Raw genomic sequence first — 16,138 nt, 5'->3', positions numbered from 1 at the left:
ATCATCTGAGGAGGAGGAAATCTATGTTGACAAATCCTTTCAATGATTAGGAGAAAAGCAAGGCGGTAGAAGTTTATAAATAATAGCCCTAGTGAGGTTCTGAACAATTTAATTACCCTGTGTCATCATCCATCAATCCAAACACAGCCTTCTTCTGTTATTTCTCATGTTAGAGATTCTTGCAGGGACAAGTGATGGTGACCTTCTAGAAGTGGTAATTTGCATTCGTCTATACCTATACTTACCATACCCCTAAAAGCTAATATCACATATAATCTTGGTAAATATAATTGCTATCCCTCAGAATAAAGATCTGAATGAGCATGTTAAGATACACAATAAAAATGAACCATAAGATTACAATTCAGCCTGTGAAAGTTCTGGAAAAAGTTTCTTACTACCTTTTGCACTAGCAGTTACCAATTTCATTGAACTTCCCCAGAAACACATTTTTCAGGAGTATAGACAACTTGGGTAATTTCTTAATTAAAGTTCTAGAGGCTTTTAAAAAGCATAAATCAGGGAGTAATCTCAGCCTAATCTGTTCTGCAGATACTACGTCTGTTTTTCATCTCCATTGTAATATGAATGGAAACAGAGAGGCATAAATATCATCCATGCCCCCAAACTGATTCTATTAACATTATTGTGTTTCTTTTCTGACCAAGAAACACAATAACACTGTCCCACTGGGATCAGAGAAGGGTCCTTGCTCAAGGATTTGGAGCTCCATCTCACTAATTCTCACCAAGCAGTAAAACAGGTGAGGAATTATGAGCAAATCAGCTTTTCTTACACTGCAGTCCCTTCTAAAGTAAAACACCTCATGTTCACTATTGGAGGGATGGGGAAATGCCTTTTTGATAAAGTGTGTTTTAATATGTTTATACCTGTTCCTTCAGATATTCTTTTCTTGATGTGTTATCAACTGGATATCTGGATGAACTTTTTTCCTTTTGACATAAATCTCTTTATTTCCCCCTCTCTGACACCACAAAAAGATTCATTTTGGACCAATGCTGCTTGGTTTTTTTCACCATCTTTGTAATTTTTCCTGATCAGCACCCCTGTGTGTTCCAACAACTCCACATTCAATGTGATATTCTTAAGAGTAATACATTTTTTTTCCTATGCCTACCACTTGTGTTTCCCCAAATTTCATTTATTTATCGTGGTATTGGCCCTTTTAATTTATAGAGGAGCTGTGGTTGATTTGAAAAATATATTGAAATATTCTAGCAGGAAATAAACACAAATGAGAAAATAAAGGTAAAGAAAAAAATAAATAATTATTGAAACGTGTTCTTAGAGTAGCCTGGATCAAAAAACCACATTTATATTAAGATTAATTAAATATATTATATATTCACACACCTACTCAGATTTCTGAAAACTGGTCAAATCCAATCACATATAATATTTTGCATACTAATTATGCCCATTTATCTACATTAAAAATGCACTTCTATACCTTTTAAACCTAAAAGGAAAAGCAAGTGTATTATCAGAAATATTCAGTCTGAACAAAAGGGGAAAATGTAATGGGTTTATTAATCAGAAAGGAAGGACTAAATCTGTTTATACTTATCTGAGCTCTGTCTTTAGTTAAAGGATAAAAGATCTCCTCTCTCACACCTGCCTGTGCCCCCTCACCAGCCCAAAAAAGCCAGGTTTTTATGATTAACCACTACCTTCAGCCATTCCTTCTGGGAAACACAGCTCAGTGCTTTCACTCCAGGGCATCTTTTTATTCCCAAGAAACCCAAATGATGCTCTACTCCTTTACAAGGTGACAAAGCACAAGCCATAGCTTTAATCAGATGGGTGATTTGGTGCCCAGCTGCAATCCAGGCATTCCTGCCTCCTCCCTGCTCTGCACAAAGAGAGAGAGCCCTAAAGAGACTTCGTTGTCAGCTCGGAGAAGAGCAACAGGATCCAAACATTTCCCTAAATCTTCCCCTGTCATCTTCTCATTTGCTCACCTGAGCCTCGTTCCTCATGCTTGCACACAAAACCTCAGATATTTGCAGAGATTTAGGCTGCTACTGGTTTCCTCTTGATTGATACAGCAAATAAACAGCCCTGACAGTTTATAACTTGATAACTAAATTAAACTATTATAATGACTTCCTAAATATTTTCCTGTACGTCATCTTACTGTTGTCTCCTATGGATGTTCTCATCTGCTTCTTGTAAGGTTTCATTTCAAAGCCTCATTGTAATGCTTTATGTAAATATATAAAGAATATTTGATGGCTAATATCTGTAATGACATTTATCTTCAGGAATGTGTTATCTGGCATCCGCTCCTGGGCGCAGATAAATGTCATGGCAGAGCTGTCTCTATGGTATAGTCACACAATGTAAATATATATATATATTTACACCCCTGCTGTTCTTCAGCAGGGAAGCTGTTCCTGATGACAGCTGAAGCACAGAAAAGAAGGACAGGAGAAAAAAAAGGGAGAGGAAAAACCTCCTCAGTTTAGGAACAGCAGAATGATGGGTTCTCTGTGCTTTTCAACTTTGTACATTGTTTATCTTTACTAAAATATATCTATCTACAGTCTTGGAACCGAATATTATTGTAACTACAGGGGAAAACCTCATTAGTCTTTGGGCCTAAATATTGTGGGAATTTAAAACCAAACAACAACGGATGTTGGAAGAAACCAAAACAGTCACATGGGTATCTAAACCTCTTCTACTTCTCCAAAGACTCCTTAGTCTGAAGCTGCTGCAGCACTACACTGGGAAGTGACCTTTGATATCCTGGAGAGACATTTGACATTCTGCAGTCAAACATCCAGCTACTCTTACTTGTGCTGAATTCCAGCAGCACCACTGCCATGGGAATTGTGTTCCAGCGTCTTTCCAGCTCTGGTGGCACATCTGGCAGCACCGTGGTGGCAGCTGGAGGAGCTTTGAGTACAGAATAGTCAAATATCCAAACAAACAGAGGGGGTTCAGGAAACTCTCTGAAGCAGCCAGGGTAAAAAAAATGAAAAAGGAAAATTAGAGACATGGAGGAAGAACAAAGTTTAAATATTTGCAAAGTGTCCGGTTGTGTCCATCCTGCTCTGAATAACAGAAACAACAGAACTCAAGGATTTAAATGTAGGGAAAGATAAACCAATGCCATCAGAACATAGAGAACTCAGATTTATCATCCCTGTGTTCCAAGGGCAGGAGCAGTACATTCCCAACACTCATCATTGCTCAGCAGGAAGATACTGAAGACTGAGAGAGTTTCAAAACTCTCCAGGAATTCAGATTATTGACACCATTTTCTATCATAGTCCCTTACTGGACGCACTTTGGTGAATGCACCTGTAATTTCTCATTTACCATCAGTATTGTTCCTTTCGGGAAAAAAAGGAAATCTGCGGAAAATTCTGTCTGCATTTATTAGAAAATAAAAATAAATAAATAAATAAATAAAAAAAAATAAAAATAATTTTTAAAAAAAGCAAGGAAGTCCTATCATATTTTTTCCTTTCATTTTCAATAGGTACCCTTTTCCAGGGCACGAAAGGAGAGTGACTATGCAGTATGTGTTCACCATCTAAGGAAATAATACGTCATTTCTCCAGTGTTCAGCATGCAGTGACCAGGGCATGAAAGAGCACAGCTTTTGCTCTCCACCTAACTGAGACAGAAATAAACCCAGACAGGACTTGGGAAGCAGGAGAAGAGATCAGGACCTTGCTGCCTCCATGGGTGGCTGCTCCCACCAGGTTTCCCTGCATGAATTTGGCTAAACACGGTGCCTATTGCAGGTACAAAAAAAAAAGTTGGAGTTGGGTTTTAGTTTTGGTGGTCTGGGAGTGTGAAGCCAAAGCAAATGTTTCACTCTCAGCCTGCCACCCCACTTTCCACCCCTCTTGCCCCCACACCAAGCCTTCCTTATGCCCAGACATGGCTCCTCAGAACAACCTGAGGAACAGGAAAGAAGGAGAAAAATGTCCAGAACAATTTTACATAACTTCACTGAAGCCAGGTGCTCTCTGTTTTTAGGCAATTCATGAGGAAAGTGGAAAACATCTTCAAATAAAAGGCTTCATTATGAATTATTTGCTCAGATCAATTGTTTGTTCTGAGGCACAGTCTTCCATTTGGCCTCGGTGAGAAAATAGCTCCACCACCAGCAAAAAGACATAAATGTTCACATAATATATATATCCTGTCTCTTTCATTAACTAAAATAATTGTAACCAAAGAGATAATACCAAACTGGATCACACCAAGGAAGCAACTGCTCTGAACTACCCAAGCCACGCTGCTGTTTCGAGCCATTACAGAGAAAAGCTCCTGCCTGTAATTTTCAATCAGTCACTACATTGTTCAAAGCTGCTGACTGACAGCATAAGCACCACATAAGTACTGTATCCTCACATCTGATTCAGGATGGCAAGGAGAACATAGAGCTTTTGGTGCTAGAATAAACTGATGGATTGATTTAACAACATCAGGGACATTCTGTGCTCAGATATGACTACAATTGCTCAATTATCTCATAAATGACCATGATTTCCAAAGACTTGTGATAAACACATACAGAAGCCCAGCCCTTTTCCCCTCCCTCTCCCTCACAGCAATTATAACTCTCACTTGGAGGCAGATCCTTGACTTTGGGGATACAGAAACATTCCCGAAGATGCTTTAACTCATCTTTTTCATCTAAGTGGAAAGCAAGTTTTTTGTCCGTGGGACTGCATCCGAGCTGCAAGGCAGTTTGTTCCAAAATGCTTGCTGGGAGCACAGGAGAAGATGGATCCATTTTCAGGTCATTCAATTTCACCTGAAAATCAGAAATGCCAGTTTAGCTTCTGCAGTTTGCATAGTCTCGAGTGGCAGATAAGCAGCCACTAAAGCTGCATCATTCAAGACCCAAACTTACTTGACTTAAAGCTTTTAAAAAGTGAAGTGTCTGAATAGAATGATCAAATATTTCCAAGGCAACATATTGCTGTAACCCCCAAAAGGCTTTTTTCTTTCCCTTCCATAGATACAAAGCTCTTCTTTTTTTAAGCTTTATCAGCCTCTTCTAAGTTCTCCCACCAGACTGACAGAAGCTCCAAATGCTGGAGTGTCACTCACAGTCTGGAGACGTCAAAGCCAGAGGCAGCATCATTGTTTCTGCAGTCTGAGCTCCTAAGAATAGCAGGTGCACAGATACACTGAAGTTGTTTCCAGGCTGTGCAATTTTTTGCCTTAGAAATTGGAGGGGGTGTTTGTATATGGCCATGCTCATGTGCAAGGGCAGAGCAGGCAGGATGCAGGTGGCAGGCAAACAAAGCTTTCAACACCAGGGACTTGAATTAATATTTCCTTTCAGCTATACCAAACATCCTGCTGGTTTAGATCTGTTTCCCCTGGGAAAGGAGAAAAGCCCAAGTGAAATCAGAAATATGACAGACCATTAATTCTAAGAGAACGCCCAAAACTAACTGCAACATTTACAAGCTCGTTGATCTCGATATGAAAACAGTCCTGTTAGTGTGATTCTCAGAGACACCACTGTGATCCAGACACACTTGTTCCAGACACTTGTGCAGTTGGCAGAGAAGGTTTGCAGCACATACTCTGCTCTTTAGGGCAAGGCTTGCCTGCTGGGTGTTGTGGCACACAGGAGGCTCAGTGAGATGCTCGGTGGCTGCCCCAGTTTAGGGAAATGTGGAGTTACACCACACGGCATTCTCTGCCTTTTTAACATCCCCAAGAGTCTTGATGCAAAGGAACACTCGAGGGGATAGGCTGAAATAGGATGGATTAGCACATAACAAGGAACACAGAGCCACTAGAGAATATCGCTTTTTCTCTCTGTTTGAGAAAGAAAACTCTTTAAGCACATATCTTCCACAAGCTCTCATTTCTTAAGGCCAAAACATCCTACATATAGCTATCAGAAACAAGCTGTGGATAGAACAACAGATGACTATTGAGAAGAGCTTTGTCAACACATATGGGAAGGACAACAGTTTGTATTTAAATATAAACCCCCAAACAGCAGAGCCTCCTTAGTGCCAATTAACCCAAACCTCTTTATACTCTGGCCAAATGGCCAGCACGATGCTACTTACCTGCTTTAATCTCCTGTCATTTGGTTTATGATGAGAACATAATCTTTTTTGCCCCCCCAGACCTGATAACCTACACAGTTAAAATATTTCCTTTCCCACCAGCATGCAGAGTTAAAAAAAAAATAAATAAATAAAATACCAGCAGTGTTCTTTAAAAAAACAGTTTTCATTTAGCTAATGTTCACCCTCCCCTGGGAGTTATTGGAGACGTCCTATTTTTATGCTGTCTCCACACAGGTTGTTCACACCTCCTCATTGTCGCCAAATTTATCATTCCCACTCATTCACCCCAATCATCCTTTAGGTGGTAAAAAGGAAAATAAAAGGGCAAAAATATTTGGGAAAAAAAAAAAAAGCTATTGGCATGTTGGTTTTCAAAGTGCTCTTCAAGGTTTCGAGGAGGCAGAGGGTTCCACCCAGACTGGGAGCCGGGTGTGATGTTCAAGTGACAAAATTGATTGGGGTCAACATTCCCCGACTGCCAAAGGGCTGCCAGCCCACCGAAAGCCCTGAGGAAGGTGTGGCCAGGCTCCCTGTGCCCCAAGGAACTGATCCTCTGTTCCTCCACAGCTGAGCAGCAGATCCAAGGCCTCTGTTCCCTGCTGGGGTGTCAGTCACAGATGTGCCTTTCTGCAGCTCAGAAAAAACCTTCTGCACCTGCTTTGGAGACAGCAGAGAGGATGGCTTAGGGGTCTTCATTACCTCCAGGTGTTGTGAACACCAAGAACAGCAAGTTACGGTCACAGACACCATGGCCATCACTAATACAGTCACCTCATTGTAATCTACAGATACTGTAAAGTAACTTAAATTTCACTTCTCCAAATTACAGCATTAACCAGTAAACGAGAGCTTATTTCCAAGCAATATTTGGATCAGCACTTGGAAAGCAGAACTAGGTTTTGTTTCCAAAGTTTGTTTATTTGATGTACAGCCCCAGCATGGATGTCCTGATCCCATTACCAAAGCACATCCAGCACACACATAATAAAGATAGAACCCTCTATTTTTAATAATGAGTACTTAATGAAAATTATGTAAAAAAAAAAAACCTTAGATGAGGGGTTAAAAACCATGTCTTCCTGACTTTCTGCTTCTAGGTAAAAGAATTGCCAGTGCAGAATTTTCTGTAAAATCTCCTTCCCACTCAGGTTAATGCCTGGATTTATTTTATTTTATTTTATTTTACTCCCTGGTGACATATCTCCTGGAGGTAAGGAGCCTCTTCAGCTCTCTAAACTGACGAATCTTGAGTTAAGAATATTCATTCAGTAATGCTCAGCCCCCGTGATCCCTAGGAAGGGGATCATGGAGCTTTAGTGTTTCCATCACCTCTATCCTCTTCTGAAAACAGCCTGAAGGGGGTTCAGGAGCCTCCAGCGTTCATCTCCTGGGACCTCTGAGGTAACTGCCCTGAAACTTGTGGTCAGGAGGTGGATGATAAGGGTGCTCGAAGGACTAGCTGGTATTTTAACCACATCCTTCTCATCCAGCCTGTGGATTCCCTGCTCTGCACCACACAAACACAGCACAGCTTCCCATTATTTATCTCACCAGGCACCATTTTTTAGCAAGGACACCCAGTTATTACAGTGGATTAATGGCCATCATATCCCAGGTCATGCACTGACCCAGCTGGCAAGCACAGATGGGTTTTGTTTCCATTTGAGAACTGACCCAAAGCTCACTGGAGTCAATAGGTGTCTCTATTACAGACAGCAATTCCTGGATCAGGTTTCTGGGTCCCTGTCATTGCTGCATCTGATCAATGACTTACATTTATTGTGATTCTTATTGATACCAGATTTTGACAGCAAAGAAAACATTAAATACAAAGATCTAGAAGTTAAAAAAGATTAAGTGCTATGGGCTATCTGATTTAATACAAACATTATGAAATAAGATAAAACTACTAAAAATCAATCAAAATCCTGTTGTGGAATGAAATCCCAGAGATCCAATTCTGAGACCAGCATAAGAAAGTACTTTTGTCCTTTGAGTGGGAATTAGGCTTCATAGAGAGGAGTTGGCTTTTCCCATCCCTCTTAATTCTGACTGGCATTATTGTATTTTTTTTTTTAATTTCTTTTCAGAATAGAGTCCTGTGCAACTATTTTACAATAATTCATGACTCTTTTGTTGTTTTCTACATATAGAGCAAACACATTTGTATAAGTGCACTTTATCTCCTTAGAACTGAAAACGATACTCAGTAACCTCTTCAAACTAACATTCAGACCCATCAGTGGAAAACGCATTTCCCATTTTGATAAACATAGCTCTTTACCAGAATTTTTTTTTTTTTCTTCATACAACTTAGGAAAAAAAAAGAATATTTTAAGAGAAACAATCTGTCTTTACCACCTACTCTAAAAAAAATGCATTCAGGTGTATTCATATAATCCCAGAATGGTTTGGGTTGGAAAGCATTTTAAAGACCACTTTGTTCCGATCACTGCCATGGGCAGAGACGCTTTCCACTAGACCAGGTTTTCTTCTTTCTTTCCTTGAAACTTTATTACAGTTTTTGACTTAACAGATGACATGAAGTCAGTATATTTTTACTTTTTTCTTCTTTCTCTGCTCTTTTGTCCTTCCACAGAACTTGCTTGTACTACACCCTGATTCAGTGTAAAAAGCTCAACTATCACTGTAGGCAATCCTTCATATTAAAAAAGATGACATGCAACTTAAATTAAGAAAAACAGTCATTTTTCCATAATTTATCAGCCCCTATCAAACATTGGCCTCTACTACTTGTTTCCCATTTTAAAACTATGAAAGACAATGGATGAGAATTTGTCAGGCACAAGTGATGCGAATGTCTGGGTGATTATTTCAGTTTTGTCCTTTATGCATAATTTACTGACTAAATAAAAAAAAAAAAAAAAAAAAAAGGTGAATATTAGCAAGTCATCATATCAAACCTCCTCAAGAAGGTCCATTAGGCTTAATTATAAGAATGATAATTTGTCCTGGTTTAGATACTCTTATATCTTTATGGATCTCCCCTCTGTCTTGATATCTTTGTAAAAATAATAAAAAAAAATAAAAAAATTTAAAAAAAAAAAGGAAAGTTCCCTTAACCCTCCCCCTAAATATTTTCTTTAAATATTCCAAGGTGTTACTCACAGTCCTCCTACCCAGCACAGTGCTGACAGGCACCCAGTGAATCCCTACTTTAGGCTGTATCAATACTCTCAGGGGGAAAGGCTTTGTGGGATCAGCCTGTCCTGCACTTTCTGCCCTCCAATAGCTGATGCCCAGGATGATAAACACAGCTCAGCCCACAGACCTTTGAGATGTGGAGGCTGCTGTCCAAATGCACCCTTTGGGAAGTGAAACTGGGGGTGTGCCCATGTGGGAGTGGGGAAGTTCTCAGCGCAGGTCCAGGCTGTCAAAATACACCCACTGAAAGCACCAATAGCACCGTAATTGGGGTTGGTTTAGAAAACAAACAAAAGAGGAACTCCAGAACTGCTCGGCGTCTAAGGACTGATTCTCTTCCCATCTTTACACCAAATAAATTGCTTTGCTCGAGTAGGATTTTGCAGAAGGAAGTTTTTAAAACAGCACAGCCCAAAGCAGCATGCAGCCTAGATTACTTCAGGTTAAATACACTTCAGTGAATTTGTTTAAATTACGGAACCGGAGAGAAAGAAAAATCTAAATATTCATAACATCCCCAACAACAGACACGCAGCAGCAACCACCACTGTATAATTAAATAAGTTATACAGCACAGTGTCACAGCTGCAGCAAGGGAATGTGACAGAGAGGAATTATAATAAACTCAGTTACTTTGAGTAATTTAGGCACTTATTGACCTTCATGTCAAGAAGCGCTATGGTGCTAAAAGTAATTTTACATAGAAAACTCATCTTTTCTCCTCTATGGTGAAACCACGTTACCCTGTGGTCGGCAGCCATTCCTGGGAGGGGGTGATGAAACTCCTGAGCAAATACTCGTTGTTGCATGAAGAAACAGCCACAGTCACGTGCCTGCTTCCCCAGACTCTGACCCCACCAGCCACATAATCTCCGAGTTAACCAAAAACCAGGTGTATACATAATTATTTCTCCTATTATTATCTTTTCCTTTGCCACCATGGCAAAATTGAAAGCTCTGATTAAATTAAGAAAGCACTCCTCTTCCAGATGGGCATGGGAAAATAGACAGGGTTGTAATGAAAGTGGTTTTAGACCAAACTCTTTCAGTTTCATGAAGGAGACAATCGATAGCAGGGCAGCAAGAAGCCAGTAGTGTTTGCACATGGCAGAGGGAGTGGTGGGAATTTACAGACAATGCAGACTTGCCAGGGTAGAAAACATAAGAATTAAAGGTGAAATTAGGAACGAACAGAGTTGATCTCTCCCTTTGCTCTCTATAAATATCATCTCAAACCAGCCACGTGTTTGCTCAATCCCCTCCATTCAAGCTTGAGTGACACCCATTCCTACACACAGCTAGAACACACAATATGGAACAAGATAAAATGTTTCCATCCAGCCTCTGTGAAGCTTCAGAAGAGGATCCAAAATAAAAATAATTTAAAAAAAAGAAAAACCACAAAAATATATAATGGAACAGTGAGGAGAGATATAGGGGCAGGAGGGTCAGAGTTGTGGACTAACAATGTAATTCAGAGATGCATCTCCATCCTGGAGTTCTCTGTGCCCAGACCCCTGCAGTAATGCTTGTTTATTGTCTGGATTTCCATTTTCAGTAAGCACCAATAGATGTGACACTCTTGAACTGTAACATTTCATCTTCTTTGCTAGAAAAAAGCTCAACAAAACAACCACACAGAGCACTTAATATTGACCCAAAATAGAGATGACCTCTATCCATCAGTTCCTGCAGCATCATTGCCCTCTTTTGCACTGTCAAATGACTTTTTCTGGGGCTTCCCACTAACTCAGTTTGTTTATTCCACCAGCAAGACAATGGGACTGCTGCTCAAGAAACTTTATCCTACCAGGAATCTGGTCTGAAAAAGAAGCAGGAGATTGGGGTACTTCAGCTGTTGAAGCAAAAGGGACCCAAAGTCAAACTCAGCCCAAAAGGGTATTTATTTCTTGTTTGGTTGGTCATTTAGGTCAAACCAAGCTTAAATACACTGCAACTTTTCAATTTGCCTTTGGAAATAAAACTACACAAACAGTGGAGTGAAAATTTTCCCACTGCATTTCCCTTTGAATGAGCATCGTGCATTTTAACCTTGATTGTCGATGGTGGCAGGAAAGCAGCTGTGCTGGCAAAGGCCATATGTTTGCAGACTTTTATGAGAATTGGAATATTGACCCCTTCTTCCCAGCTATTCTTCTCAACCCTTCTGCTGGAATGAAAGGAAAACAGAGACAAAATCATTTATCCCTAAATTCAAGGCTCAGATATCAAAAAACATATAGCCTGGATACATTATTTTTAGCTGCAGAACAGGTAAAATGGTCTGGGTTTGTTTTTTGGGGTTTTTTTGGGGTTTTTTCATTTGTTTGCCTATTTTTTTATTTATTTTTTTTTCTTTCTGTGTTGCTGTGAAGCAGCCAGAGGACAGGAAGAGGAGAAGGAGCTGCTGTAATGTACAAGGGAGTGAGGCCACAGGAGATGGCCAAAGTCCCAGAGGGCACAGGTCTGTGTGGCAGAGAATGAAACCGAGGGCAGCTCAGCCCTCACCCCCTCAAAGGAGCTGCTAGGAGCGTGATGGGAAGGCAGGGAGCTCTGACAGACAGTTTAGAGTGGGCAAAAGAGGAGTAAAAGGAGCTCTGTGTGTCTGTAACTAAGGGCTGTGGGGCAGAGAAGGGACTGAGGGGTGGGCAGGAGAACACATTTGTCACAGCAGCACCTTCCTTGCCTTGGAAGCACATGGAACCACATCCTCAGGTGTGCTGATACTGCTCCATCTCAGCCTGCCCCAGCTCTCTGCTGTGCCCATCTGCCATCCATCACTGCCCAGAGACCGCTCCAGCCCCAGCCACGGGAGCCTCGTCCCTTGGCTGGAAGGAACCGTGTGAGCTTTTCCACAGGAACGCTGGTAAAAGATGTAACAAATTAATTTGACAAAACATATGCCTTCTTCTGAAGGCGTGTGACAACAACAAATAACCAAGGGCACCCTGAAGCAAACTCAGCCCATGCCAGATGGGATGCAGGACGCTGGGTCCATCAGGTCATGAAAGCTTGCCTTGGCACTGCTAGCCCTGAGCCTTCTTGCTGTCAGGAGGATAAAATGATCCAGCAAACAAAGGAGGATTCTCTTTAACAGCAATAGGCAGGTCTTACCCCCAGTCAGGCCTGGAAGACCCCCAGGCAGGAAAACTCTGGTTCATACAGTCAGGAAAGGAGCAGCAAAGCAGTGATGTGTCCAAGCAGCACACACTGCACCTGCAGCTCAGAGCTCTGCTCAGGCACAGATCCTTAGAAAAAACAGGATTCCTGTATTTACAAGGCAAGCCCCACAGCTATTTTTTAAAGCATGCCATCTGCACCTTGTGATGGCACGGTGCATTTCACCTCAGGCTTCGCAGCAATCGCTCAGTAAACAACAGCATAAAACCTTTGGTCTCCTCCCTGCTGAGCTTGCTATTACAACTTTCTTATCACTTTTGTTTTCCCTCCACTCCGTCAACACCCCCTGCTCTGCCCGAAAACTCCTCTGTTACCTCAGGTCACATTTAAAGCCTGTGTGCTGAGGATGCCCTACACCTGCCCTCACTCAGCTGGTCCTCCTCCCTCCCCCCTGACCCCAGCTTTTTCCTTCTGAAGTTATTTGAAGGGAACATGTCTATTTGGCCTTTCTGCAGGAGTGGATTGCTCTGGCTGTCTGAATTTAACTTTTGGTCTTCTGATTAAGACTGAAAAACCCTCACTCAGCCCGCTAAACTTTACTTTATACAGACTTAACTCCCTATAATGATGATCCAGTGTTTATTTTTTTTATTTATGAAGCAGCCATTAGTAGCTCCTGTTAAATAATTAATTGCCCTTTGAGTACCCAAATGAGCTGCTAAAACCTTCCTTCTCGTCTGAATGGATTTTCCCTATTTTCTTCTCAGTCAGACTGCTAGGCACATCTTATCTACATAGATATGGGTTTTTCCTGTTATGTGACCTGCTCCTAATATTGTTTTTCTTCAGGCTCTGTATCAGTAATCATTTTCATTTCTTTCTGAGTCATTAAACATAATATTTGTCCTTTAAAAACTCTTCTCGAAGTAGTGCCTCTATGAAAAAAAAAATCAAAAATAATCACAGGAATATGAAATTATTTACTTTTCTGCAGTAACATTTATGGAGAACTATTGCACTGCTGCACTGATAATAGTAATACCCAGAGAGGGACAATAAGGGAATGAGAGTCAAGTGATTTCCACGTAAAGGGAACAAGAGCAGTAACTCCCCATGGCTCTGATAACTCCATGGTAGCTGCAACAGCGGGAGAACACATTTTGAATAGATGAAATTTCCTTGTGTCTCTCCAAGTTAGCTGCTACTAATAAAAGCTGACTGTACCTCGGGTGCCCTCACCTGCATTTCCAGGCTGGATGCAAACACACATTGTTTTTTTAAAAGCCTCTTGCTATAAAGAATGGGTTATCACTGTTGTTGATCTTAATGTTTTGCGAAGAATAAGAGATTTCCCCCCACCTCTGGTCAAATATTTGTTCTCAATGTTTGCTCTGTACAAGGACAAGCAAGGACATTTTGAGAGGTTTTTACCAAAGGCAGGGACAGGAGGGGGCACAGGCCTGTTCCTTCCTGGGGGAGCAGTGGTGTGATGGCCAAGGGTGCATTTGGGAGACTGAAAGACAAATGGGGAGCCCCATTTCTCATGGCACCCCCTTTTCTCATGGCACCCCCTTTTCTCATGGCACCCCCTTTTCTCATGGTACTCCCTTTTCTCATGGTAGCTATTTGCTATTAGTTGTAAAACCCTACAAATCAACCTGAGCACCTTGGGGTGGATTTCCAGCAAACCTCCGAACTGCTCTTTCTGCAAGGCGTTTTCCGAGGTGTTTCTGTATCAGGTGTAGGCTCTTTCTACCCTGCCCCAGGTGAGCAGCAGTGTCCAGACCTCACAGGGCAGCAGCCACTTCTCCATCTGCTGCTGGCACATGTCCTGCCCGTGGCCACAGAGCTTCTCCAAAAGGGGAAATCAGACCCCAGCTCCGAGCGGATAACAACACTCAGAGGCTTCCCACAACACCAGAACTTTCCTTTTTCCTAAATGTTGTGCGGCACGTCTTTTATGGTGCTCTTCACACCACTGCAGGCTGACAAATAGCTGAGGACATGAACTGAGGCAGACAAACGACCCTGGTGCCTTTTCCCTCCTTCCCCTTGTTTGCAGCTCCATAAAAGTGAATGCACTTCGCACTTCTCACTCTTGTTTTTAAGATCTTTGCAGCAGTTATCACCTGGAACAAGGCTCAGGGAAGGCAGAATGAAGAAAAGGCAGGACAGAAAATAACAAGCTGAGCTTCTACTACATGTGGGCTGTATGAAAAGTGAAATGGAATGAAATGAATAAAATATAAATAAATAAATATATAAATAAAATTTAATAAATAAAGAAAAAGAAAAAGAAAATAAAATTAAAATAAAAATTAGAATAAAATTAAAATTAAAATTAATAAATAACATTTAAATAGAGATTAAAATTAAAAATTAAAAATTAAAATTAAAATAAAGAAATAAAATAAAATAAAATAAAATAAAATAAAATTAAATAAAATAAAATTAAATAAAGTAAAATAAAATAAAACCCAAAGGCCACACATAGCACAGTACAGGTTAATGAAGCATCATGTGGATCTGGACCCTCCAAAAGCTGGAATTACAAGGCTGGGCTCTGATTTAAATAGCATGTTACTGTTCTGGATGGCCTGGAATGGGCAGAGAAACAGACAGCACATAAAGGATGGTGACAAAGTGACCTGTGCCACCCGAGGGAGGCCAGCACTGCTCAGGAAGGGGATACAGTCCCACACATCCTGTGCCAAGGAACTCATCCTGCACCTTCCTCTCCGCGTGGGTTTAACAGCAGCAATCTCCTGGGCAAAGCTGAGAATCCTGGCAAACATTCTAGTGCTTTCCACACGAGAAAAGCAACAAGCTGTAGCACAGCACGGCTCCTACAAGGGGCTGTAGGGGAGGACAAACCTCGTGTTTGGCTCACAAAGCCAGCAGGGAACCAGCGGTACCAAACTCTGTCCAGAAGAGCAAACACCGGTTCTGGGGCTGCTCTGAGGAGGTTTTTGCTGTCCACACACTCTCCACTCCTTTCCCCAGCCCCAGTCGAACCTCCCAGCCCTCCCTGAGCTCTGACTTTTTATTGATTCACTAATAAACTGATTAGACAGCAAATCAGACCACAAACCGGCCAAGGTCTAAACGAAGCTTTAGCCAATGCTTAACTCCATATCGATATTTATAATCCCCAAATAACCCTTTGTTTGCTCTCTCCCTGGTTCCAGGCTGTGACTCAGCAGGCCCAGGGCTCCATCAGCATTCCCAGAGCGTTTTCTTTCCCTGACTGTCTCCCTCTGCTGTGATCAGACCCATCAGGATGTGGTGAATTGCTCTCAGGAAGGTTACAGGTCTCCATAGGGACTGCTCATGATCTTTGAAAAATGCATTTCCCTCTAGCAAGCTATAAATGCTTAGGAGAGTCGCTAAAGATCACTCAAAATAGATTATTGAACACTTCGATGCTGCACTCTCATTTTGTGTTATCATATACTTAAAGTGTATTAAAAGATTCCCTAAATACCTTTGCATTTGCTTGGAAGAGATTTGTGTTTTCCAAAGCCAGAAGAAAATATCTTTGTATCATTCCAGGATATGTAATGCTTTTTCAGCTATCCTGCAGAATGGATTATAAGTGTTTGACAGTGTTTTTGGGGGTTTTTTTCCCTTCTTTTTTTCTCCCTTTCCCCAGAACCACTGACTGTTGTGAGAGGCTTTAGTTAACTTCTTTGGATTGTTTCTTGCCTCACTAACGGCCTGCAGTCAAAATGAAAAATAAGAACCTTCTGGATCCTGCCTTGATAAGG

The 16,138-nt window shown here is 41.2% G+C and overlaps 1 protein-coding gene and 1 long non-coding RNA gene across 5 annotated transcripts in view; both read right to left on the bottom strand.

Moving 5' to 3' along the window:
* The window catches only part of KYNU (kynureninase), a 57,342-nt gene extending 47,329 nt beyond the window's left edge, over positions 1 to 10,013 (bottom strand). Inside the window, exons 1-2 of one of the 4 annotated variants that reach the window (XM_015635468.2) lie at positions 9,995 to 10,013; positions 4,612 to 4,801 (exon numbers count right to left, since the gene is read on the bottom strand). In XM_015635468.2, coding sequence (XP_015490954.2) covers positions 4,612 to 4,801; positions 9,995 to 10,012 — 208 coding nt within the window. In that variant the 5' untranslated portion in view covers position 10,013. Of the gene's footprint in view, positions 1 to 4,611; positions 4,802 to 9,215; positions 9,322 to 9,378; positions 9,396 to 9,994 lie in introns of those variants that run through there. The other 3 variants (XM_015635470.3, XM_015635469.3, XM_015635472.3) reach the window with 3 other exon arrangements.
* Positions 10,014 to 11,131: 1,118 nt separating this feature from the next.
* LOC117244694 lies at positions 11,132 to 15,387 on the bottom strand. The gene is made up of 3 exons (XR_004498236.1): positions 15,246 to 15,387; positions 11,929 to 12,114; positions 11,132 to 11,418 (listed from the first exon to the last, which is right to left on the bottom strand). It is a non-coding gene; the product is annotated as an uncharacterized LOC117244694 (long non-coding RNA).
* Between the last annotated feature and the right edge of the window lie 751 nt (positions 15,388 to 16,138).

This window comes from Parus major, chromosome 7, assembly GCF_001522545.3.
Source record: "Parus major isolate Abel chromosome 7, Parus_major1.1, whole genome shotgun sequence".
Taxonomy (NCBI): domain Eukaryota; kingdom Metazoa; phylum Chordata; class Aves; order Passeriformes; family Paridae; genus Parus; species Parus major.
Note: the sequence above shows the minus strand (reverse complement) of the source record. Positions and strands in the feature narration are given on the sequence as shown.